At 43.5% G+C, this 23,924-nt stretch overlaps 1 protein-coding gene across 6 annotated transcripts in view; it reads right to left on the bottom strand.

Annotated features, from left to right (window-relative positions):
• TDRD7 (tudor domain containing 7) overlaps positions 1-23,924 on the bottom strand; it is a 40,107-nt gene that overhangs the window by 14,157 nt on the left and 2,026 nt on the right. For 2 of the 6 annotated variants that reach the window (XM_090132406.1, XM_090132404.1), the window contains exons 2-7: positions 23,532-23,759; positions 16,168-16,309; positions 15,304-15,517; positions 11,996-12,081; positions 10,624-10,841; positions 844-1,427 (exon numbers count right to left, since the gene is read on the bottom strand). In XM_090132406.1, the coding sequence (XP_089988532.1) occupies positions 844-1,427; positions 10,624-10,841; positions 11,996-12,081; positions 15,304-15,517; positions 16,168-16,309; positions 23,532-23,738 (1,451 nt within the window). In that variant the 5' untranslated portion in view covers positions 23,739-23,759. Of the gene's footprint in view, positions 1-843; positions 1,428-10,623; positions 10,842-11,995; positions 12,082-14,172; positions 14,347-15,303; positions 15,518-16,167; positions 16,310-17,936; positions 18,599-23,531; positions 23,760-23,924 lie in introns of those variants that run through there. The other 4 variants (XM_090132403.1, XM_090132405.1, XM_031609541.2 and 1 more) reach the window with 3 other exon arrangements.

The raw sequence follows: 23,924 nt of genomic DNA, 5'->3' as shown, positions 1-23,924 counted from the left end.
TCAGCCTTAAGGCTAGCATGCTATTTACAGCCAGTAATGAGAAAAAGGGTGGTGTATGATTAACAAGAGGATCTGTAAGTAAATTACAAGTGCTCCTACTTAGCTAAGCGATGCTCAAAAGGTCCTGGCTAGGATCCACCTAGTGAAAGCAAAAATTGTAGAAACTAATGGCAAAAGACAGAGCTACCAATGTACTACATTACTTGACAGCTATGCAATTCAAGTTCTGAAGTGACAAATAAACCTGTTTAATATGAAGTTGAATCTGAAGTAAGTTTCAGAATTAATAAACCCCCAGAAAAAGTTAATCTTTTTCTTTTAAAATCTTCCTAGAACTTAAAAGTTTTTTATCCTGATAATGAAGTAAGGAAAGCTTATCATAGCATTCCTTAAATACTGACACAGAAACTACAATCCATTTCTTACACCATGCTCTGAGGCTACACTAGTAACCACCAAATCAAGAACCAGAATATATTGATGGAAGCTCCTCCATCCCCAAAAAGAGAAAACTGCAGTATAATCTGAACAAACCCAACTCATAACTAGCTAGAAGAAATTTAGTTATAAGTGTAAAAAATGCTTTGATAGGTGTTAAGAGTAATATCTGAATGCTGCCACATGTTACAGTAAGATTATTTCAAAAAAAGCCCTCCAACAGCAAGTCCCACCTGCTTTGAATCTCAGTCAAGCTAATGACAAAATCCATCAGCTCACCTGAATTTAATAAACTGCCATTTAAACACAACACAAGAAGATTTTTAGGTTTAATTGTTAGCATGCATAAATAACAAAGTTCTGCAGATCTGTGCACTATATGGAATAAAAAAAAAAAATACTTGCCTAATGATAAGCTCATTAGTGTTGTTTGCTTCTATCACCAAGACAGATACAGGTCCTTCTGATGGTATAATCAAAGGAGGAACAGATGATATACTTTCTGGATACTGCTCCCTGGACTCCTCATGCTGCTGTTCAGCTGTGGCCTTCACACCATCAGGGATCTGGACTTTCTCAGCGACATTCAGATTCTCATCAGTGCAGCTTTGGGTTTTCACATAGAGGATGGCCTTTTGAGGGGCATTAGATACATAGTCCACTACAGATATATCTGAGAGCAACTGTAGATTATTTAGAATGCCTTCTGGAAATTTTCGTTGGTAAGTGTCTTGGTACAATTTGGGAAGTGCATCAGCCCAGAGACCACTGGGATATTTCACCAAGATATTAACGACATCTTGCTTGAAGTCACTACTACATGAAGCAGACTCAGCCTCCATGCTTGTTTTTAACAGTGGGTCTGCTTTTGAAGGTGTAACATTCTGAGATGCCTTGTCTTGCTCTGTATTGCTTTTCGCTGCTGGTGGCACTCTTCTAGTAGGATAAAGAATTCCGTATGTCTGATCACCTGTGCATACTTTCTCCACCTTGGAAAACAAAAACAAGAGTCAATAATAAGCTGCACCTTTAAGTCTAGAGCATTTTGACAATTACATTTATATGACATGCATTTTATACAGACTTGGAAGTGGGCATCGGCAAGGAACTAAGCTTGAGGCAATTAGTACAGCAAAATAATTTCTTGCAATGCTTCCTTCCCCAGTTTGAGGGGGAATATCAAGCATACACTGCTACAGTAGAGAGGAAATATGAAATCTACTTAGGTGAAAACAAGTCCTGACTGTAATGCATAGATTTCCTTTTTGTTCCAAGAAGGAGCAGATGATAATGATACACTCCACAAACTGAAGTGTTTTGCATATTAATCTCCCTTCTTGATCTCTTCCTCACAAATAAGCATAGTACAACCAAAGTTTCCATTTCAGTTCACTAAGGGAAAGAAGATTTGATTACATATTTCAGATACTGTCATGTAGCACTGTAAAAGCAATCTTCTACTGCACTCAGGGAAAAGCATTTTCTTTAAATGAATTATGAAATTAAGGAGAAAATTTCTAGATTGTAATAAGTTTCATATTAAATTTGATTAAGCTACTTTAAACCATGCCCTGAACCTCTCTCCAGATCCAGATGTTTTATAAGTCCACGTCTCCATTCTGTCTGTTTCAGAAATGAGTATCTCACATAATCTAAGCCACAATCTTGAAAACACCATTTGGAAACTGTAGAAACAAACTCACAATAGCTACACAGCTTCAACCAAGGCAACCTAACTGTGGCTCAGAAGGAATATTAATGAAAAAAACGAGGTGATAAAAGCTATCAGTGTTTTCATGTCGGTCCTGAAACAAAAGCAACTCCTACGATAAAGAAGTGGAACAGCTAAATTATCTGCTATCTTCAGGCCTAATATTTGCTTTTATTGTGGTATCAACACCAAGAGAACTTCATAAGCCTTGCAAAAATCACTCTTTGCTGTTTTGTCTTGGGAACACGCGACTGTGAGCATAACAGAGTGATTTAGAAGCGTTAGCTTACACAACAAGAACTGTGTTTGTCTCTCTTTATCAAGAGAGACAAGAATTTAGTTCCCATACACTGGAAAAAATGACAAAGACGATGATTACTGTGAAAAGAACCATGCACCTTATCTAAACCCAAGAATAGTATTTTTCCTCCCTCTCCTCCCTTCCCCCCTCATTCTGTCCCCTTTGCCACCATACTGCAAGGGGTGAGCAAATGGCTGTGCTGTGTCTTAAACCATAAGACTGTACTAGAGCACTTCATTTACTTTCTGTGCACTGCATCATTTAGACTAGTGCAAAACCAGGCTGTTACACAGATTTTAGAGACAGGTGGTCTTCTTTACACAAGAACAAATTATAACCAAAAGCTGCAGAAGATTTTACTCATGGAAAAAATTAACTGTGACACTGTAAATGTTTTAGAAGTCTTGTGCACTCAAGGCAGCACATCTTTATCAGTGAAAACCAGAGTAGTAATACTTCCTGCAAGAACCTCAGCAAGAAGAAGAAATGAGAAGGCAAATAAACATATCCATGAATTCTCAGCTTCAGGAATCCATGCTGAATCCACAAAGTTTTGGGCCTGAATCTTTCCAAGAAGGCTCACGAAGCCCAGGAGACACGCAAGGTTACTCTTAATTGGATGGAGGTAATTTGGATAGAGGTAAAAGGTAGCGTCCTACAGATATCCATATACTGAAAGGTATGTATCTGCTATAAGATAAGAACATACAAAAATTACACCAAGTACTTCAACGAACCTGTGGAACTAGCATCACCTTCTTAAGCATCTCTGCTATTTACCTTGATACAAGTGACAACAAAATATGTACAGATATACAACAGAAATGACAAAAGAAGTGAAACCAACTCACGTCAGGAAGAACCTACATATTTTATCATTTTCCAATAACACAAGAAAATTGCACAAGAGAATTCTGGAGGTCTATTTAAAGCTTAGGTGACACCAAAAGCAAATCAAATTGCTCCTGTCCTTGTTCAATGAAATTTGGAAGATTTCCAAAGATAGAGACCATCTACTCTTCACATGCTGAAGAATTTTTCACCATAGACAAGCAGAACTTTCCTCACAGCAATCTGGTTGATTTTTGACATTTCATTCTGCATTCGATTTCATTTTCTCTATATAACCCCTTTATGCTTTGGAAAGCTAACTAAATACTTTCACTTCCTCTTCTCTAAATACTTTAACTAAAAGTAACTTTACTGTAACTGAACATTTCCTTTTCTTCTGGCTCCATGCTAAGCTTCATGAGATCATCAGCCACGCAGGAAAAAAGAACTTAATTTGCTTATTCTAGAACATAGTAATACTGAGGAGCCTGTTCTCTGCTCTGGATTTAACAATGATTTTTTTTTTTTTTTAATTTAAAAAAGTATAGATGTGAAAAATTTTACATCACTGCATTTTAAGCCAAAGCGGCATCTTCTGAGAGAGAGAAGATCCCAACATTAAGGTCCCACCTCAAAAACTGAAAAGGACAATCAAAGGCTTCAATGCCTATGACATGCTGCTGCTACTTAAATTGCTATTCCCAGTTTAAATTAGAGGGCAAACTTCAGAAGATGCTTATCTGACTAATACTTTTTACATTATTACTACAACTGTTGGTTTTATAGCGAGGGAAAAAATAAAATGAATAGAATACCATAAACTAGAAAGTTCTTGTTATCTGACCAATGAACATCAAAGGAGAAGAAAGTTCAGATTATAAGTACGGACTATTTAAAAATAAAATCTTAGGTCTAATCTTTGATCTAGCTATGGTAAAGACACTCACCCCCATATGAATCAAGAGAGATTAAGGCCTGAAGATGCAATAAAGCAAGGTCTAAGTGGAATCTTGTATTAAGGGAAGACTCTGAAAATCCTTTTTTAAAAAAAAGAAAAGAACAACCTAATGAAATTAGGCTAGAAAGGACTGCAGGCAGTGCATTAGTATTTTCAAATCACTTTAAACTCCCTTAGCAATTACCAAATCCCTTCAACAAGCACAGCAGTTTATCCGTGCACAAGTCAAGCTTTTTCCTCCACAAGTTGGTTACTCCAGAACAGAATATAGCTACGCAGATAAGCAATACTGCTGAGAACTAACAGTGGGTGCAGCGTAAAGTACGGCTTAGGAGACCTGCAGCAATTAAGAATGGAACTTTAGAGCAAAAGGGACCTCTGGTGGCCATGCAATACAACTGCTTGCTCAAACCAGGGCCAGTAGCTCTGCTCACCCAAAGCTTCCTGCATTTTAGCTGAGAACGTCTTGGAGGGTAGAACACACAAACTTTATCAGGCTTACATCTGTGAAAAAAGGGCTCTTCCAAGCTCTTACGAACGTTTTGAGCTGCAGCATTTCTGCTCCTTGTCCTATTGCTGTGCATCACCAAGAAAAGCCTAGCTCTATATTCTCTCCCCTTTGCCTTCTCTTCCTTAGTTGGAGGAAAAGCTTTTCTCATCAACTCTTTGAGGCGTGTTTTCACAATGACAAGCAGCTAAACTCCTCCACACCACTCTCACTCTTCTTCAGAGGGAAAGTGGGAGAGAACACGATGGAAAAGGGATCAAGTGTAAAGCACAGGGAAACTTCTCACCAGTTGTCGTTGTGGAAAAAACAGACTCAGCACAGGGAGACTTAGCCCACAGTGCCTTGTCTCTCCCACTCCTCCATGCTCATCCTCTGCCCCTGGCTCCACATGGATGCCATCCTTCCTCACCTGATCCCATGCAGTCTTCCCAGAGGCTGCAGCTCCCCAAGCACTGCTCCAGCATGGTCACCCTCTCCCCCAACAGCCACAGCTGTTCCCCCTTTTCTCAGTCTGCTCTCCAGAGCCCACCCAGCACTTCTCACAGCCCAGTTATGGCAGAGGCAGGTCCCTCCTGGAGCTGCTCAACCCCAGCACAGGGCAGAGCTCTGCTTATAGTGGGCAGCCATGCCTGCAGCCCCCACCACCAAAACAACAATCTGTTCAAGAGAGCTGTGTTGCAATGCACTGCGGATCATCCTGAATGAAATTGGAAGCACAAAGCTACCTTTATGCATTGTGTCTCCTGGCTAGCTCTGCTTAGCTAGTGTTCCACAGAGGAAGAAAGATACCTGATGGACTATTAAACCTTACAGGGTAAAGATTGGCAGCAGACCAAGAAGAGAAAATCCTTTGAGACCTTTAAGCCTCTTAACTCCAACAATAGCTCTGAGGTTCCCTGGATACGTTTAGAAGGCAGCACAGATGCTGACTGAGAGAATATTTATAGCTAGGAAAACATCCCTATTTCAGTTAAGATGTTTCACCTTAATTCAGTGCAATTTAGGTAGACAGCATTAGTCAATTATTTCTTGCACAGAAGCTGATATTCAAGAAGCAACAGATTCTTCCACTCATAACTAAAAGCTGCTGCAGTGCTCAGCATCCATAATAACAAGCAAAAAGGTTAACAACTGGAGCAAATTCCAATCAGCCACTTTACCACCAATATCTCAACATTATATCCAGAAGAGTTTACAGATACACCTATAAGGTCCCTCCCTTAATATAGCAGACCTGCTTTGCAAGCACACTGTGCTTGCTGCTGCTTCTCAATTAGAGCGATTACAAGAGATCATCAACAGAGGCCAGAACATTATCAAGAACAACAGAGTTTGAATCATGCTATGAAGAGGAATGCGTTTGTGCTAGGCCCAAGGGAGCTCTCAAGAATGAAAATCTGGAGTCCAAAATAATATAACAAAATTCAAATGTCCCCAAATGAAATACTGACATTGCAACTGAGTAAAACAAGTAGAATGGAAAAGAAAAATGAAGCCCATTCTTTTTCATATACACATACAGAGATGAAAAAAACTTGTGTGTTGCTAGGACAAAGGCTTTGTAAAGTGTGCAGCTATGCCACTTCATGTATATACACACACACACACACACACACCAAAAGAAAAAGAAGACTTGAGTCTTAATTACAGTGCTCACTGAAGGTGAAAAATCAGGCACACTAGCAGCCTCCCTGGAGCATGAAGTTACCTTCCACTAAAGAAATGGAGAAAACACCTTGAAATGAATCTTTCAGTAACTTTTTTTCCAAGACTCCACTCACAATTGGCATATGCAGCCATATTCTGTTATTTTTCCACAAGACAGGGAAATGAAATGCATATCAGAGGCCAGATGAAAAACATGATTTTGTGGCAAACAGGAAAATCTGGTTCTGCTACACTTGCTTAACAGGTCCTCAAAGACTGCTCTAAAATACACTGATCAGAACCATCACTGTGTTTAGACAAAATAACTCATCACAGTTCCAGAATAGCTGAGGCTAGGACATCTGGAGGTCACCTAGTCCAGCCCCTGCTCAACTAAGGGTCACCCAAAGCAGGTTTCTGCCATAAGCAGAGCAAGAGAAAGTTAACTATCATAATGTGAGAGCACATCTTCAGGAGACAGTTCACAGAGCCCGTGTAAACTCTAACAGCTTTCAGACATACATAGAGACTACTAGCCATTACCAATAGATCTGTCTCCTTCATCTGCAAAGCACTTTCCAGTTCTTAAGCACAGACTATGTATTAAATGTAATCAGATGTGATTTTTTTCTATTATCTCAAGTTCATCATTCTGTTTAGAACGATTTTTGCATCGCAGCAGAACTGTGCTGTGAAAAATACTTCAAGACTGAAAACCTTACACAAGCAAAGTTGCTCAAAAAATACATCTGGCTACTACGGCAATACTCATCTTCTCTGACATGACACAATTCATTCTGAACTGTAAAGAAATTAAAATCATCTGCCAGATGCAGCAGGATCAAGTTAACAAAGAGGGAGGATGCTGACCAGAAACAGATTTAGGAAAAAAAAGCAGTTCTATTCTGGCTTCTGGAACTGTTTACCAGCTGATCCTGTCATCTTCTTGAGCCTTTAGTTTTGCTTTCTGTGAACAGCCACAACTTTTATGAAGTGTTGAAGGGTAAGAATTTTTACAAAAAAAAGAAAAAGAAAGCCAAAAACCAATGAAGTATCCTACCTGGCAACATATACCATCCACTTAATGGAGTTACAGCGTCACTGGATAAAGGAAGAGCAACCAACGTCATCTACCTGGACTTGTACAAAGCATCTGATGCTGTCCCATATGACATGCTGGTCATCAAATTGGAGAAAAATGGATCTGATGGATGGACCACTTGCTAGATAAGGAATTGGCTGGATAGCTGCACTCAGAAAGTTGCAGTCAATGGCTCAATGCCCAGGTGGAGACTGATGACAAGTACCTTTTGTCAGGAATCAGTGCTGGGACCAATGCTATTTAACATCTTTGTAGGCAACGTGGACAGTGGTATCAAATGCACCTTCAACATGTTTACAGACAACACCAAGCTGAGCAATGCTGTGACACACTAGAGGGAAGGGATGCCATCCAGACAGACCTGACAGGCTTGAGAGGTGGGCCCATGCCATCCTCATGCAGTTCAACAAGCACAAACGCAAGGTCCTGCATATGGATTGAGGCAATCTCAAGCACAGATACAGGGTGGGTAGAGAATGGCTTGAGAGCAGCCCTGATAAGGATTTGGGGTGTCAGCTGATGAGAGACTCAACATGAGCTGGAAATGTGTGCTTGCCGCCCAGAAGACCAACCATATCTTGAGTTGCATCAAGAGAGATGTGACCAGCAGTCCAGGAAGGTGATTCTGCCCCTCTACTTTGCTTCTTGTGAGGTTCCACCTGGAGGTGTCCAGTTCTGGGGTCCCCAACACAAGAGAAGGACATGGAGCTGTTGGAGCAGGTCCAGAGGAGGGCCATAAAGATTATCAGAGGACTGGAGCACCTCCACTGCAAGGACAGGCTGAGAGAACTGAGCTTCTTCAGCCTGAAGAAGAGAAGGGACCTTATAGCAGCCTTCCTGAAGGGGAAAGTTGGGAGAGGGACTTTTAATAAGGACAGGTAGTGACAGAACAAGGAGAAATTGATTCAAGCTGGAAGAGGTTCAATTTAGTCTAGATATTAGGAAGAAATTCTTTACTGTGAGGGTGGTGAGACACTGGAACAGGTTGCCCAGAGAAGCTGCATATGTCCCCACACTGGAGATGTTCAAAGCCACGCTGGATAGGGCTGTGAGCAACTTGGTCTGGCGTTGGAACTAGGTGATCTTAAAGGTCCCTTCCAACCCAAATCATTCTCCAATTCTACTTCCTGTTTGCAAGGATAAACACTTAACTTGCAATGAAAACTACTCCAAAATAAACAAAACCCCATGAGTCCATTTTCCCTTTCTTTTATTTACAATCTCGCATCTCTGACAGGACAGCCTTTGGAACCTCACCAGCATCAGAGAAGGTTTTGCACTCATGAGAGCAGACAGTTCAGCAACACTGAAGATCTGACTAACACAACTGTTGAAACAGACCTTTCTCTTCCTGATGGAGGTCTGCCTGATCAGCAAAGACTGCTTGAAGATGAGTATATTTTGCCCCAGCCTAATTGCTCATTAAAGCTCGGCTATTATCTGTAAGTGATAGACAGTAAACAAATACCTTGTACTTTTCCATTTAGTTGTGTAAAATGTAATACTAAAGCAAACTGACCTAAAGAGGGGAAGTAAAATGCCATTGGAGAACACAGACAACCTCAATCTTCTGCTGTTGGTCCCCCTGACTGAAAAGAGGAGATTGAAGCAAGGCTATTAAAAAGCCTCTAATGTACAGTGATTTCTAGGGACTTCAGCTCACTTGATGCAAAGTTCTTCCTAACTGAAACCTAGAGACAGAAATGATTATTTCTCAGAAAAGAAAAAAAAAAAAGAAATTACTTCCTCGTAAAGAAAAATTTAGAGATGTGAATTACTAAGAAATGACACTGTCATTTCAAATCTTTAGTTTGGTGACAGTGAAACCATATTACAGAGTTCATTGCTTCATGGTTTGTAACTAAGCTACTACTGATCAGTATACATTCAGTAAGAGTATGTTTGTTGTCTCTTTAAAAAGGTGCTGAGAGATACACCAGGGATTTTTCCTGTTCCAAAGTAGGCAGATGCTTGCAATGTAAAGTATCAAAAGAGGCAGAAGTAATTCAGAAATTAGTAATGGCATCATCTTTAACAATACCATTCTGTGTCCTTTCAGAAGATCTATACTGCAGACGACTTGTTTCAACCTGCAAGTAACACTGCTTTAAGAGATTTGCAGTAGCCTTCTATTAAGTCCCTAGTTCAATCTTCTGCCAAGGCCACAAGTATACTTTACATAAGTCAAGTCAACTGAGGCAGACTCCACAGGTTCATTAACTGTCTTCTACAATAAAAATGTGCCAAGGCAACTTCATAGTTAAGACTGCTGTTGTACTGAGCTTACTGTATTAGAGCATTTCCACAGACTTAATGACTGCTTACTTACATTAAAACGAATGTATCTGTTTGCTAGAAAAAAAAGAAGAGATAAACTCAGCAGATAACAAGCAAATGGAAAGCATACAAAAAGAGAATATCCTGTGTGAACAGTAACATTTTGTCTGGAATGTTATCTTAGGAAAGATAAGACTAAAATTTGCTGCATGAATTAAGCAACTCAGAACAGTCTGCTCTACAGGTAACACAGGAATTGTTATCAACCATCAAAACAAATCACTGCTGTTTACAATAAGTTGCTGATGCCTGTAATAAGAGGTGACAAATTGTGTGTGTTAGAACACCATGCTCTAATAGCATGCAAATAGTGCTACTCCTGAAGAGCAAGTATTCAGGATCAGTAGAAACCTTACTTTGCATTTCATATAAAATACTTTGCAGTATAGAATGAAAAGTCACTTCAAGCAGACAAGATTCTCATTAATATCCTTTGGGTGTCTTGGTTTGATGTTGAAGTTGGAAGCATTTACTGATAGGACTGACATGTTAATGTAAAGCTTTTCAGGAAAGAAAGCCTTGATGCAAACTAGCATTTTACCGTAAAGGGAACCATCAGGGCAGAGGAAGATAAAAGCACAGTGCTTGAAGAATCTTAAGCTGATGGTAGACAACTTAAAGTGGGGGCTCAGCCTGATAGCAGCTCCTAATAGTGGTTTTTTGGAGTGTTGTTTCTAAGACATTGTATTTTTTTAACTGCTATATATTAAAAATAACATTTGGCAAATGAACACTCAAATATGAAGGGCGTTGGCACCCTTCAAAAAAAAAAAAGATATTCAATACTTACTGTGCACACATGAGGCCAGTGCTCAAGCTGACGGAGCACTGTTGTACTAAGTTCTTCCCTGTACGTTTCCTCATAAATCTGTGCTATCTTCGACATCCAAACACCATTTCTGTACTTGCTCAAAATCTCCTTAATGCGGTTTTGAATTTCATTGATGTTAGGAACAGAACGGCCAGAGGCAACAGTGTGTGTCTCCACACCAGATGTACTCAAGTTATCTGTTAAACAGAAATAGAGCCTTCAAATAAACAATCTTCTCAGTTGAGACAGATTTTAACCCACCTACTTAAAAATTAGTCATGGGAATTGCCAGTGTAAAACCAGTTCTAAAACACTACTCTCTTGTATAACTGTTTCAAGTCACTTTCCATTGGAAAGACATATGAAAGCCTCACGCAATCAGACTCAGCTGAAATAAAATTATCAATTATTATAGTTCTTTTCATAGGCAGGTATTAAACCTTTTCTCAGAAAGGATTCTGCAAGGGGATGCAAAACCTCTGGCAATAGTGCAGCCTCTCAGCAACATCGAGGCTATCTCCCGAGACAGACACATGTTTTTTTTCCACAAGTACACACACAAAGATAAAACAAAATACCTAACTATATTTACCCAAATTAAGAGATATGCAAAATGGAATTAAAAGTGAATCTTTGGTCTAAGATACGTCCTAAGTAAAAGTCTGAATCCACACACTCTTAACTCGATGATCGCTGAACATCCCTTCCAACCCCTACAATTCTGTGATTCTGTGAATGTCCAGCTACTTTGTGTGGCTTCGTGCACCACCTACAGGAGAAGGGAAGTCATTACATCCAGCTGGAGGCTCACATTACTAGCTTTCTTGCTCCCTCATTCTCTGCACCTCTTCTCTTGTGGAGGAGAGCACTTGCTACCAGACCTGTAGCTTCACAAATTTACCTGGCAAGTCACAAAGAAAGCAATCATCATTTGACAAGCTGATCAACAGCACAACTGCTGGGATTCAAGCAGGCAGAAGGACATGTTCTGAACAGCTAGGGTAGTGTGCTGGCCTTCATGTGGCTGTTTGCACCCAAAATCCAGGATTTTGTCCTCCACTATTATATCCATACCCTGGCACTGAAGCTACTCACTCATACTGTGTAACGGGCTTTGACATTTACTACACAGTGGTTTTCTCAGAAGACAGAAACAAAAAGGTGGGCAAATAAGCACATCTATTTTCCCAGCACCATAAAACCAAAGTGAGAGGTTTGCTCATAAAACTTGGTATTTTACCCAAATTTATCTTCATTCAAAACACGTAGCAAGACAGGCTTTTCTCAGGAATACACCCATTCTAATGCTAGCAATGTGAACAAGAAAACATCTCTTAATGGGGAAACTTACCATTTGAATCAACAGAAGACCTTCTGGACAGGTGAACGTGCAGCTCCTTTTGAAACCGTGGTGAGACAGTTGGTCTCTTCTCAGGCCTAAAATTGAAAAGAAAATTTCTTTAAATTACTGTCTCGGCTCTGAAGAGCACTCCATTTGCTTATAATTTATACATATGAAATAGTATTTATTCCACAATCTTCTAACTGATTCTCTACATAAGAGCAAACTCCTGTTGTCCTGACAAGGAAGACACCTTGGCTAGCAACAGCAAGGCAAATCAATAGGTGGTTTCTAGTGTGACTTAACTATTGTGATCACTGAGAAAAACAAAACACTCAGTAGGAAGACATTCACAAAAACAGATCACGTAGGTCCGAGAGCACAGATTAAGCTCAGTCATAATGTTGATATATTCAGCCTCACGACTCGGTCTTTCCTTTGGCCAGTGTCTCAGTCTTGCTGCTGAACATGAACATGTCCATCTTCTTGACTGCCAAGTCTCCTCAAAGCCCTGACACCAGAGAGATCACAACAGCACGTACTGCGTCACTTATGTTGCAAGCAAAAAGGCGCAAGAGTTTCAGAAAAGAGTTCAAAGACCAAAACCAAGCATCTTCCAAAGGCATTTATGCAAAGAACAACTGCAGTGGAACAATCATAGCAGAAGATGCAATAAAACAGCTCTCCACAGAAGCATAGCAAATTGCTGCAAATCCCAGGAAGCTTCAGGCAAGAGCATCCGCTGTACATGCACTAAGCAGGCTCTGCAGATGGTCCCTTTCCAGAGGGCACATGAGGACAACAGCCACCTGTGGAGTCCACAGACAACTCTGGAGGAAATCACCAGACACAGAAACATCAAAGGAGACTTTCTGAGCTCCACCTGGGATCTTTGACAACAGTACAGGTATCAAGTATTACGCTGAAGTTAGCAACAATAGCAAGAGGAAGCCAGTGCTAGCATGGCATTCTTAGGTAATCTTATGTGTCTTCAAGCTGACCTTTACTCAGCACAATCACAAAGCAGAAGAAGGACTCTCACATTCACACCTTTCTAATCATATAATCATTCAGGTTGGAAAAGACCACTAGGACCATCTAGCCGAGCCACCCACCCACTATCAATACTGCCTCTTAAAGATCTAGCGAAGTCTGGTACCCTTCACTTTCTTTCTGTCCTCATGAAATGACAAACCTGCTCCTCCACGAGGTATAGGATGTCACTTTAACCAAATAATAACACTTCTGTTCAGGGACAAGTCCTACAGTACTAGTAGTCGGGACAGCCACTGCCAAGTGCAGCATTTTCCATTACAGAAGAGGACAGACCAGCAGCTAAAGGAAGAGCACATTTGTGGGATAAGACTTAAAAATACTAAAGCAAAGATCACCCACATCAAATCCAGACAGACATTCATACACAACTCTTATCTGAAGAGAGTCTTCAATTGAAGAGTGTCTACAATTTTGTCTGCAACATAAGAAGAAAAACTAGGGATATCGTCTTGTGTGCCACAGCCCACACCCTCACACAGACTGGCAGCAGTGTCTCCTTCCGTGGTGTCTGTGCCTGGCCATGTTGGTCTCAAAAGAAAGCCAAGATCCCTCCCTCCTTCAACCACCTCTCCATACATCTATTCACCAGCAACGACACCTCCAAACTGGACAGATACCTCAGAAAACAATCCCATGAGCTAGTCACACGAGCAATAGACTTTGGATAAGTGAGACTGCTGCTTCACAACAGAAATCAGTTGTGTTCCAGTCCCAATATCACACCACTACTACACTTCAGGTGACACGGCTGACCCGAGCGCAGGGATAACTATCAGGTACTGCAGCTAAGGATTCAGTTCTTTGTGCAAAGAAGTGCAGGACAGTCCAGAACCAAGCCTGCCTGGCACAGAGCTAGACAGTCACAAGGCCAACATGCTACTTTCCAGCATGCAGATACAGAAAATTCAACTACTTGCAAGGCCTCATGCACTCTAGTTGTTGAAAAGTGCTCCCAGCAAGAGGCCTCCCAGCCATGCTACCAGTAAGAGAAGACAGCAGCCCAACACGAACACGTGATTAGACATGCTGCCCTGCCAAGCACTCATGCATAGCTGAAAGGCAGGCTTCTTCAGAGGCACATTTCTTCAGAGAGGAGGGAATGCATGCTTTTCCATGCCTAAGCCCCTTACCTTAGTAAGGCCCACGCCGTCCTACTCCGCACTGTCCAAGGGCCAAAGACCAATCCCAGGAGCGGGGCTGGTTGGCAGCCACCAGCAAACACTGACTGCTGATTGAGGCAAGGGGGACACCAAGCACCTCCATCTGCTTTCATTTGTGTCACTGTTTTCCAACTTCAGTGTCTCCTACAGTATGATTTACAAGCGAAGTCCTTCTCATTCTGTGGACTTGCAGGTCCACAGCAGCCCAGTGGCATGGACTTAGATTGATAACTGATTGCTGTTACATATACCCCACCACAGCACCTGCAAAGTGGCCTGGGAGCAGGAAGCAACCTGCCAGAATCACAGCTACCTTTAGCATCTCTCCCACAGGACAGAGTGGGAAGGATAAACAGCCAGTTCCCTTTCACCCATGACCAAGCAGCAGCAAACCCACGAAGCCACGGTCACAAGAATCTCACAGCAAAACACCACAGCACTGCCCTGAGAGAGGTAGGGTGCTCCTGTCAGGTACACTTGCCCCACAGCAACAGGCCTGCATCTCCCTCCAGGGTGCAAGGATGATATAAGGGCACTGCCCTGTGCTATACTAATCACAGCCTTGGGTGTTTAAGCCATCCATCACAGCTGCACTTAGCCAGTGCTTGGCTGATGCTGATAGCCCTGCACCTCACAGGGCATTACAGCACTGTGGCTGAGGCTGAGCGCAGCCACTGTGAGTGGCAACACACATTCACCCTGCACTGTCAGCTGATAGCCCATGGCAGAGGTAAACACCCCGCAAAAAGAAATGATGGCCCAGCAGCTCCATAAGCCGCCTGGATTAGAGATGCTCACACACAACGGCTGAAAAGCAGCAGAATGCTAACCCAGCAAAACACCTCCAGCCTCATCCCGGCTTGGCCCAACACATCCGGGCAGCTGCTGGCTTCATGTGCTCCACAAAAAGCACAGAAATGCTAACGCTGCAAGGGCTGAGATAGGCAAAGTGTAGAGAAACAATCACCAGCACTCAGCATCAGCATCCCCTGCACACAAACCCTCTCTGATTCCCACATTCCCACAGCCCAGAAAACTTTTGGACAAAGAAGCATCCAAGCACCATCTCGTTTCCCCACATCTCCCACTGCATGCACTGACCTGTTGACAAGCGTGACATGTCTTTGCATGGGGATCTCTCTGGGCAACCCACTCCCAGCAGCTGCAGCTGGGGCAGACCAGGCACCCTCCATGGTAGGATTTGTTGTGATGCATAGTGCACCTCTGCCTCTTGGCACACGAGGGATGGGCTTCTTGCTGCCTTCTTCCAGTGTGCTCAGTGACCTGGGTTGCCGCAAAGTTCCTTCTGGCTTTCCTAAAGAGTTTCCAGATGTGGCCATCAGTAATGCTCTCCTCCGCCCCATGCAAGCTCTCCTTACAGGCAACAGCTAAGACATACAAACAGGTTGCACTGCAGGGCAAGCAGAGTTCCTGAACTCGACAATTTTGGATCAGCTGTCCAAAGCTGAACACTAGAGCTGGATTTCTTCAGCTCATCAGCAGGAAAACCTGGGCAGCGGTTACGCTGGGGTACCAGGGCACTCACAACAGGAACTGCGGAGACATTTGCAGCTGATGCTGCCCAGGTTGCTCCTCACCTTGAGGGTGCAGATCACCTCTGCCACCCCACCAAGGGCTAGCTTATCCCTTCCAATCAAGCAGGCTCACCAGCACTCTACTCACACATATCTTAGACATTTCTCTCACAAAAACACAGCCAAATACAAACAAAGGCAAGTGTCTTTCCAGAGCATTTTTGTTTCAAGAGTATGCCAAAGAAAGCCTCTCTCACAGACAGTGGCTTGCAAGCTGATAACCTGTTGTCAGCATCACATCCCATTACTTGGAAACAGTGAAAACACATCTCACTGCCTTCAGTGGAACAGCTTAAAGCAAAAACTTTTGCTTTTAAGTACGCACAAGTCTTTAGTAAAAGCAAGCCTTTTGCTGCTGCCTGGGGCTTACCTACTGGTGTGACTGGAGATGTATTCTTCAGCCTCATCCGGCAGTTCACTTGCTTTCCTGTTTTCTTCTTCAAACTGCTCTGTCGGGCTACAAGTTGAGCAATTTGCATGGTCTCAGGGCAAGCAACAGCGTGGCAAGTCACCTGTTTGGGGCAGGAAAGGGACAGGAGTAGAAACAGTCACTGAGGTCCAAGCTCACCCACAGTCAAAAAAAAACACTGACAGCAATTTCCACTTCCCGTAATCAACAGCTCACAGAGGCCAGCAAGCAATTCAACAGAAGTTTCAGAAACAGACAAAGGCCTTTGAAGATCTCCTACTTCCATAATGCACCTCAGAAAACAGTGAAACAAATAGCCAAATCCACCCAAGGCTCTTCATCCCCTTTTGCTTTAGCTTGGAGCCCACCTGGCAGTAGCCCAGCTTCAATCTTGCATCCTACAAGTCCAAGATCCCACTTTACAACACTACCCTGCACTTCCCAAGGATTTTCTCACACCTTCCAGGCAGCACACGCTGACTCTGCAGGAGCTTCCAGCAGCCACTCAATACCCAGAGCAAACAGACAGGCAGGCCCAGCCCTGCAAACCACCACGCAAGGAATTTCCAGCCCCTCAGCCTCTCCTCACCCCAAGTTCTCCCTCTCCTCCTTGGCCAGAACCTTCCCACTTGCTCTTACTCCTGATTAACTCCTGCCCACATGTGCTCAGGCACTACTGTGGCCCCACACTGCTAGGCTGCCCTTTTCCTGCCTGACACAGGAATAGCACAGCCACCCCACTGGCACAGATTGCTTGCAAGCACTGTGTTGGCACTCAACAGTGGCTTGGCCTTGGACAAGCATACAGACAATATTCTTTGCCTCCACTATGACCTCCTGCCTTGGCCTCTCCTTGATCCATCTTTGTAATGCAGATAGAAGTAGTCCTTCAAAAGCAAACAAACACTGCTTCAGCAAGCCCCCAAGCCACACATCTCACACGAACTTGGCCTTATGGACAAAATGCCAGCCCAAACTTTGGAGTCATCCAAGTGTCAAAAACAAACTAAGGCAGATGAAGGAGTATTCCTCCAACACTTGGAGGATGCCAACTTCGGAGCAATCCGAAAAAGCATGATGAGAAAGGCTGAAAAAGGTTGAAAAACAACACGGACTCACACAGTGTTGTTACCCTACGAGATCTCCAGATAGCCTGCTGCTTAGAAGTCACACTGCACAACTGCTGCGCAGTCATCATCCATACAAGAAACACACCAAGGGTGTCAGAGCTTGGTGGCAGCATCTCAATACCAGCCTAACCAGTGCAGCAATGAAAAGCAAGGAAGCACAGTGAGGCTGAAGTTGGTAGAGATCTTTATAGACCACCTAATTCACTATCCCTGCTCAGAATGGCATTAACTGTACCTACTTGCACAAGAGACTGTCCAGTTGAGAGTGGAATAATATCTCCAAGGATGGAGACTTTTCAACCACTCAGGACAACCTGTTCCAAGGTTTGACCACCATTATGGCAAAAAAAAAAAACAAAAAAAAACATTTCTTATGTTCAAATTAAATCATCCATATTTCACTTTGCACCTCTTGTCTATTCACTGAATACCACTGAGTACTGGAGATACAGATGGGCTCAAATGTTTTTCCACTCTCCCCAGAACAGCTATAAATACACATGGATTAGACTCTCCCATGCTTTCTCTTCTCCACAGCAAACAAACCCAGCTATCTTAGTCTGCCAGCACAGTCCCTTTGCCACCTTCAAATCTACTCACCAAATCTGATGTGGAATGTCCACATCTCTGTTGCTTCAGTAGACACAGGACTCTGCATGTGGTCTCACCTGGGCTGAGTACAGAGGAACAGACCTCCATTAACCAGCTGACAACAGACTTCCTAATGCAACCCAGTACATCAAACTCCCAGGCTGCAACAGCACGCTGCTGCTCATGTGAACTTGGATCTTATCTGACAAGCTGCCTTCTGGCTGGTCATCCCCAAGACTCTAGTGGTGCATAACACTTCCCCTGCTTGCAGGGCTTGTCACATCATGAGGCTTCTGTTATGTCATTTATCCAGCTAGCTGAGGTCCATCTGGAGGAGAACACAGCCACCTGCTCTGCAAACAGTCATCAGTCACTCCAGCCATCTGCAGAGTTCCTATAAGTGGACTCTATCCCATCACTTTGGTCATTTGCACTAAACAACACTGCCACAGTATCAACCTACAGGGCACAGCACTGCTGACTTGCCCCCACTTTGAGTTCAGTGCATCTACTATGGAAGGCAATATCAAAAGCCTTATTAAAACAGAGAAAGGCAACATCCTCTACTCTCCCTTTATTCACTCAACCAGTTATCTCATCATGGAAGGCTACGAGGTTAGCCAGATAAGATTTTCCTTCTTAGATCTATACTGACTACCACCACTTTCCTTGTCTTTCACCTGTCTGGAAGAGGTTTCCAGGATTAGCTTACCCCATGAGCTTCCAACCTTTTGGCTTGCCTGGACTGCACTGAGAGAACAGGAATTGTCTTGGGCTGCATACACAAAGGTTGCTCCAAAAGTAATGCTTCTTATTTATTTCTTTCTATGAAAACTACAACCCACACAAAGACCACAATAACACTGTTTGAGAGGGCAAAATCTCAGCTACAAAACACTGTTTTTCAACATAAGCAACACCATCACCTATGCATTTTTGCCAACAGTGAACAAGTGCCAACAGTGGCAGAGCTGACATCCACTGTTTGGTGTCCATAAATATTCAGCAAGCTTAGATGAATGTCAGTGGGTGCCATTTTTTCTGCATGGAGAAGTACAATGACACACCTCTGCTCCATATGCTCTGGCACCCCCATTTCGTCAGACTGGCTCTCTGCTGCCATCTGCTGCACAGTAACAACATGGAATGGAATACTGACAGGAAAGTTCAACCTCTACTGTTGTTCCACCAACACTTGCCTCTGACAGTGGTCAGATATAACAAAGTCACAGGCATTACTTTCGGAGCATCCCTCACAATAGATTACGTTGTTCATGTATATAAATAACAATACTTTAATCTTTTTATCAAAACAACCAAAAAAGAGTAATAAAAACCAGAACTACTGGGATACTTGAGCTTGTTTTTGTGGCACTAACACATCAGGCTGGTTTGGTGGCAGTGGCCAATTCCAAATTCTCTGCAGGCTCAAATTTTCTCTAGCCATCATTTTCCTGACACACCTGTACAAACATTTCATCTTGTCCCTCATGTCCCTCACCAGATTCAACTCAACACGGGCTGCAGCTTTTTTAATCACATCCCTGCATGGACAGTATCTCTATATTCCTTCCAGCTCACACAGTTCTGTTCCTAACTCTTGTAAGATCCTGTTAACATCAGAATTAACATCCAGACCTTCCAGTTCACTCATGTACGTCTCCTGCAGCATTTGTTCCATGCTCTGTTTGTCAGAGTGGACTCTTGTTGGTCCAATGGATGTATTAAATGTGGTGTATGTGAGCTTCAGTCAGCAAGCAGGGCATCAGTGAAGCACTCTTGCAAAGCAGTTATTTGCTGCAATCTTTACTAAGAGGCCCTCACTGTAGCACAGAGATACACAACAGTGGATTTCTGCCCAGCATTCTTGCTTGCTTCTTCCAGCCACCGCCTAGGAATGAGCAGCTGTTGTTTTGGTTTTTTAACTTGCTCCTCCAGTTGCAGCTCCCCTTTGTAACCATTAAACAAGGGGCAGTTTAACAGCGTAGTTCATCACACCTGCATGCCAGGACTAGTTCAGAACACGAGGTTTTCAGTACTATGGAACATTCCTAAGCTGCAAGTGAAAGGCGAAGCTGGACTCCGGGTGAGGTACAACTCCATCACAGCGTGCATTAACAGGCTGCACGATGAGCCAGCCGCGTGGCTTTCTGCTCAGCCTTTGAGCATCTCAAACCTGCGAGTCACCAGCTCCTACCAACTGGATTGCTTTAGGATGACCGCAGTGCAGCTTCATTACGGGATCACGCTCCGTAACACTCCTGCACACAGAGTGACTGGTGTCACCAATTCTGCTGCAAAGGTGTCAGGCTCGCTCCTTTTTAGAGCTGCCTGTTCTCTTACAGCTCGACCACGCTTTACTGCTGCTTCCAAAAGACTGGCTGAAACAAGGCACAAATTTGGTCCTACGGTGGACTTTGGCACAGCAGGTCCTACCTCAGCTTTGTGGAAACATCAGTCTGACATCCTTCATGCTTCACCCTTTCAGAGGCACCTGCTGACAACCTGCCCTCCGTGCTCTGAGCAGGGCCTTCGTAAGGCTGCTGTGACACACAGCACAGCCAACTGCTGTAGTTCTTCAGTTGCTTCAGATTTCTTCTCATTTTCCTGCTGTTCCTCTGCTTTTTCTTGTCACCTGCAACAGCTATTTCAGTCTTCCTTCAGAAGGATGCTGTCTGACATGGCAGTGCTTTGAAAGTGATGGCATTCTTCCTTGGCTTCTACATTGTTGAACTAGTCATTAAGAAATGCAGTCCTGCCCATCCCCACCCATGCCCACATGCTTAGATATTCACTTCTTCCTGTTCTTACTTCATGCATACTTCCTTTTTAAGTTTAGTGAGCAGCAGCTTCTTAATTCACGTGAGTCTCCTACAACCTTTGCTTATTTTTCCTCCCTATTGGAATGGAAAACTCTTAAGTCAGAGGAGGTGGTACATGAAAATGAGTTACTTCTTCTGAACCGCTCTTCTCTACAGGATTGTATCCTATGGGACTCTTCCAGACAGACCCTTGAACAAGAAAAAGTCTGCTCTTTTCAGGTTCTTCATCATGATGTTGCCTTTTACTTCATTCCCCTCCTTTCACAATCCTGAATACCATCATCCTGTGGTCACTGTAGGCAAGGCCGTCCACAGGTTTTACATCCCTAAGCACTTTTTCCTTGCTTGTAAGAACTGGGTCCAGCTGACCATTTCCCCTCATACACTCAACGTCTGTGTCAGGAAGGTGTTCTTACCCAGCAGTTCTAGTCCTCTGTGAGAACCAGTGCCTACAAAAGTGAGGCTTCTTGCAGATGTCTGAAGAAGGCATCATCTGCTTCATCTACCACATCTTCCTGATCACTAAGGTTTCAAGAGAACCCATATACCGGTCTGTGCACAGCTCCCAACAAAGAAGTTTTTGCTAGCTCATCATCTGTCCCACAGCAAGCTCTGTTAACCCCCACTGCTCTCAAACAGGAGAGGCTTATGCTAGCACCCCTTCCTTCCATCCCAGCCCGTCCTTCCTAAGAACCTGTGCCCACCCATAGCAACAGCCAGTTGCATAAGCTAGCACAGCAGGTCTCTGTGACCCAGTGTGATCACAGGTGTGCTATTGTGCACAGAACTCACACTGTGCCTCACCCTGTCTGCAGGAGTGTACAAGCCCTTAAGAAAGGTGCTCAGCTGTGCTTATTTCTGAAAGAAGGTACAAGAGCTCTTGTCTCAAATTCTGTACAGCACAAATTTTCTTCTTCACATGGATTTACTCACAATGAACACGTTCAGCCCTGGTCCACAGATTAGTGTACCTACTGTTTGAGTCACCTCACACTTCTCTTTCAGCCTCATCCTTTATTCCCTCCTGTGACTGCTGGTTGTCCTCATCCTCTCACTGCCATTCCTGATTTTAAAAGGCATACAAAGTACTCAGCGTGACCTGAGGGCAAACAATGCCTCTACTTTTGCCTCCGCTCACTCTTTGTAAGAAATGCTCAAAACCAGGTAGGGCACCAACTGCACACATCACCCTCTGCTCAGTGTCTTCCCAGGTCACACTCTGGAAACCTATCACAAGAGGGTCACAAAACAGCAACATGAGCTCTGTCTTCATGAGTCTCTTCTGCCCCAGGTCTTTGCTTCCCTTCAATTGCTTCAGTCATGCAAAGCACAATCAGCATGAACAAAAGGAAAGTGATTCCTGCTGAACTACCTCCAGCCTTGTTTAGTAGCTCTCCCTCTTTCTACCTCCTATAGCTACATTTTAATCTTTCCTTACAGTTGCCTCAGAGAAGTGTATGCCTCCAGCACTACTCAAATGTCCACAAGGCTCTCAGCACACACTGCATTAGAGGATAAGCAAGGCTCTCAAGGGAAAGGGAGGATAACAGATTATATCCTGCAAGGCCCAAGTTAGAAACAGATGGCTATCTGCCGAAGCCACCACGAGGAGGCATTAAGTTGCAACCTCACAATCCCAGAGGCACATGAATTCATGTTTACTGATGTAGTTGTAGTCAATTCAGCCTTGGAGCAAAGCAAAAGAGAACCTCACACTTAGCTACCTGCTGTAAAAGGGTGAACTCTGGCAGTTGTAAAAAGGCAGCAAGGGAAGCCGTTGCTTAAAAAACATTTCCAGGAATCAGCACAAAATGGAAAGAATCCCATGAGACCTCTCACCACACTTCACATACAACTATGAAGACCTACTTCTGAGCTCCCAGATGTCACCTCAACCCAAGTAAGTCAGGAAGGCCATAATCACCACCTCTTCAGATCTGGTATGACAGCTACAGTTTCTGCCAAACATCTGTGTTTACCTGGGGAGAGGAGCAAACCAGCAGATTTGCAACCAGGAGCTCCACACTGCCAGATAAGATGTGTGGTTTCAGCAAGCTGCTTCCAAGCCAGCAACCCAACAGGAGACACAGGTAATAGCAGCAAGGCCAAGCAATAAGGAAAAACTCTATTACACTGAACTTTTCTGCTGAGCCGGGATCCACCTCCTCCACAACAAAAATCAATGACCAGTGGAACTGTGACATCTGCACTGAGTGCTTGTCCCCCTGTAAACCTACTAAGCTGAGCTGCATCACCTCACCTTGGCAATGCAATTCACAACAAAAAGAGTGCTAAGCCTTCAGAAACTGATGCCAGGTTTGTACACAACAGACCTACAACAGTTTTGCTGTAGAAGAAAAGAAGGCTCCAGAATCCTAGCCTGAAAATACATTCAAGACACATGCACAAGACTTAACATTCTGTGAGGGCTCAGGACAATCTACTAATATAGCCCCAAAGGAAGAAGGTTTGAGCTGGGAATCACAGCTCTGCTGCCAAGGTGCCTTCCAGACAGAACTCCTCTATAAGGGGGAAATCTCCATAATCCTCCAGGTTTCGTAAACGCTACTTTCTGAGCTGCACACAGGAGCAGGAAAATAAGAGACACCTGCTTGTGTCACAGCTTCCACCTCTGATAGCATTAGTGCACCATACACATTACAGTGCTGTTCTCACATAACCCATGACAAGGGCAGAGGTACAATGATGAACTTCCACACTTAACAAACATGAAAGCCATTCCCAGCGTGCTACAATTCTCTTGATTATCACAGATTCTTACCTCTCCTGTTTTATTTCTCTCGATCCTGACCACTCCAGGGATGCTTGCCACGTAGGCTTCCAGTGTGGCATGCCCTAGGTGTCTGAAGGGAATCCATTCACCAGTTAATGATCTGTATTCACTCTGAAGCTCCGACAGGGGTATGCCATGTTTACTGGAATGAAGAACAGACCGTAGTGCTTTCGCAACCAGGTCAGGCTCCTGCATCTTCACCTTTAAGGCCTATACCTCAAAAGAAAAAAAGCAATTTTACATTCACAGACTAACACCAGCAGCTTTTGTTACTCAGCCTCCCCGCCAGATGAACAAAGACTTAACAGCTCTGGGGCCCAGTCCTGACCTCCGGATCATGGTGGTCACAGTGCAGCATGGCCAAACTGTGACCATGAGCAA

The sequence above is a fragment of the Phasianus colchicus genome, chromosome Z (genome assembly GCF_987193195.1).
Source record: "Phasianus colchicus chromosome Z, bPhaCol1.hap1.1, whole genome shotgun sequence".
Classification (NCBI taxonomy): domain Eukaryota; kingdom Metazoa; phylum Chordata; class Aves; order Galliformes; family Phasianidae; genus Phasianus; species Phasianus colchicus.
This window is presented reverse-complemented; position numbering and strand designations above follow the sequence as displayed.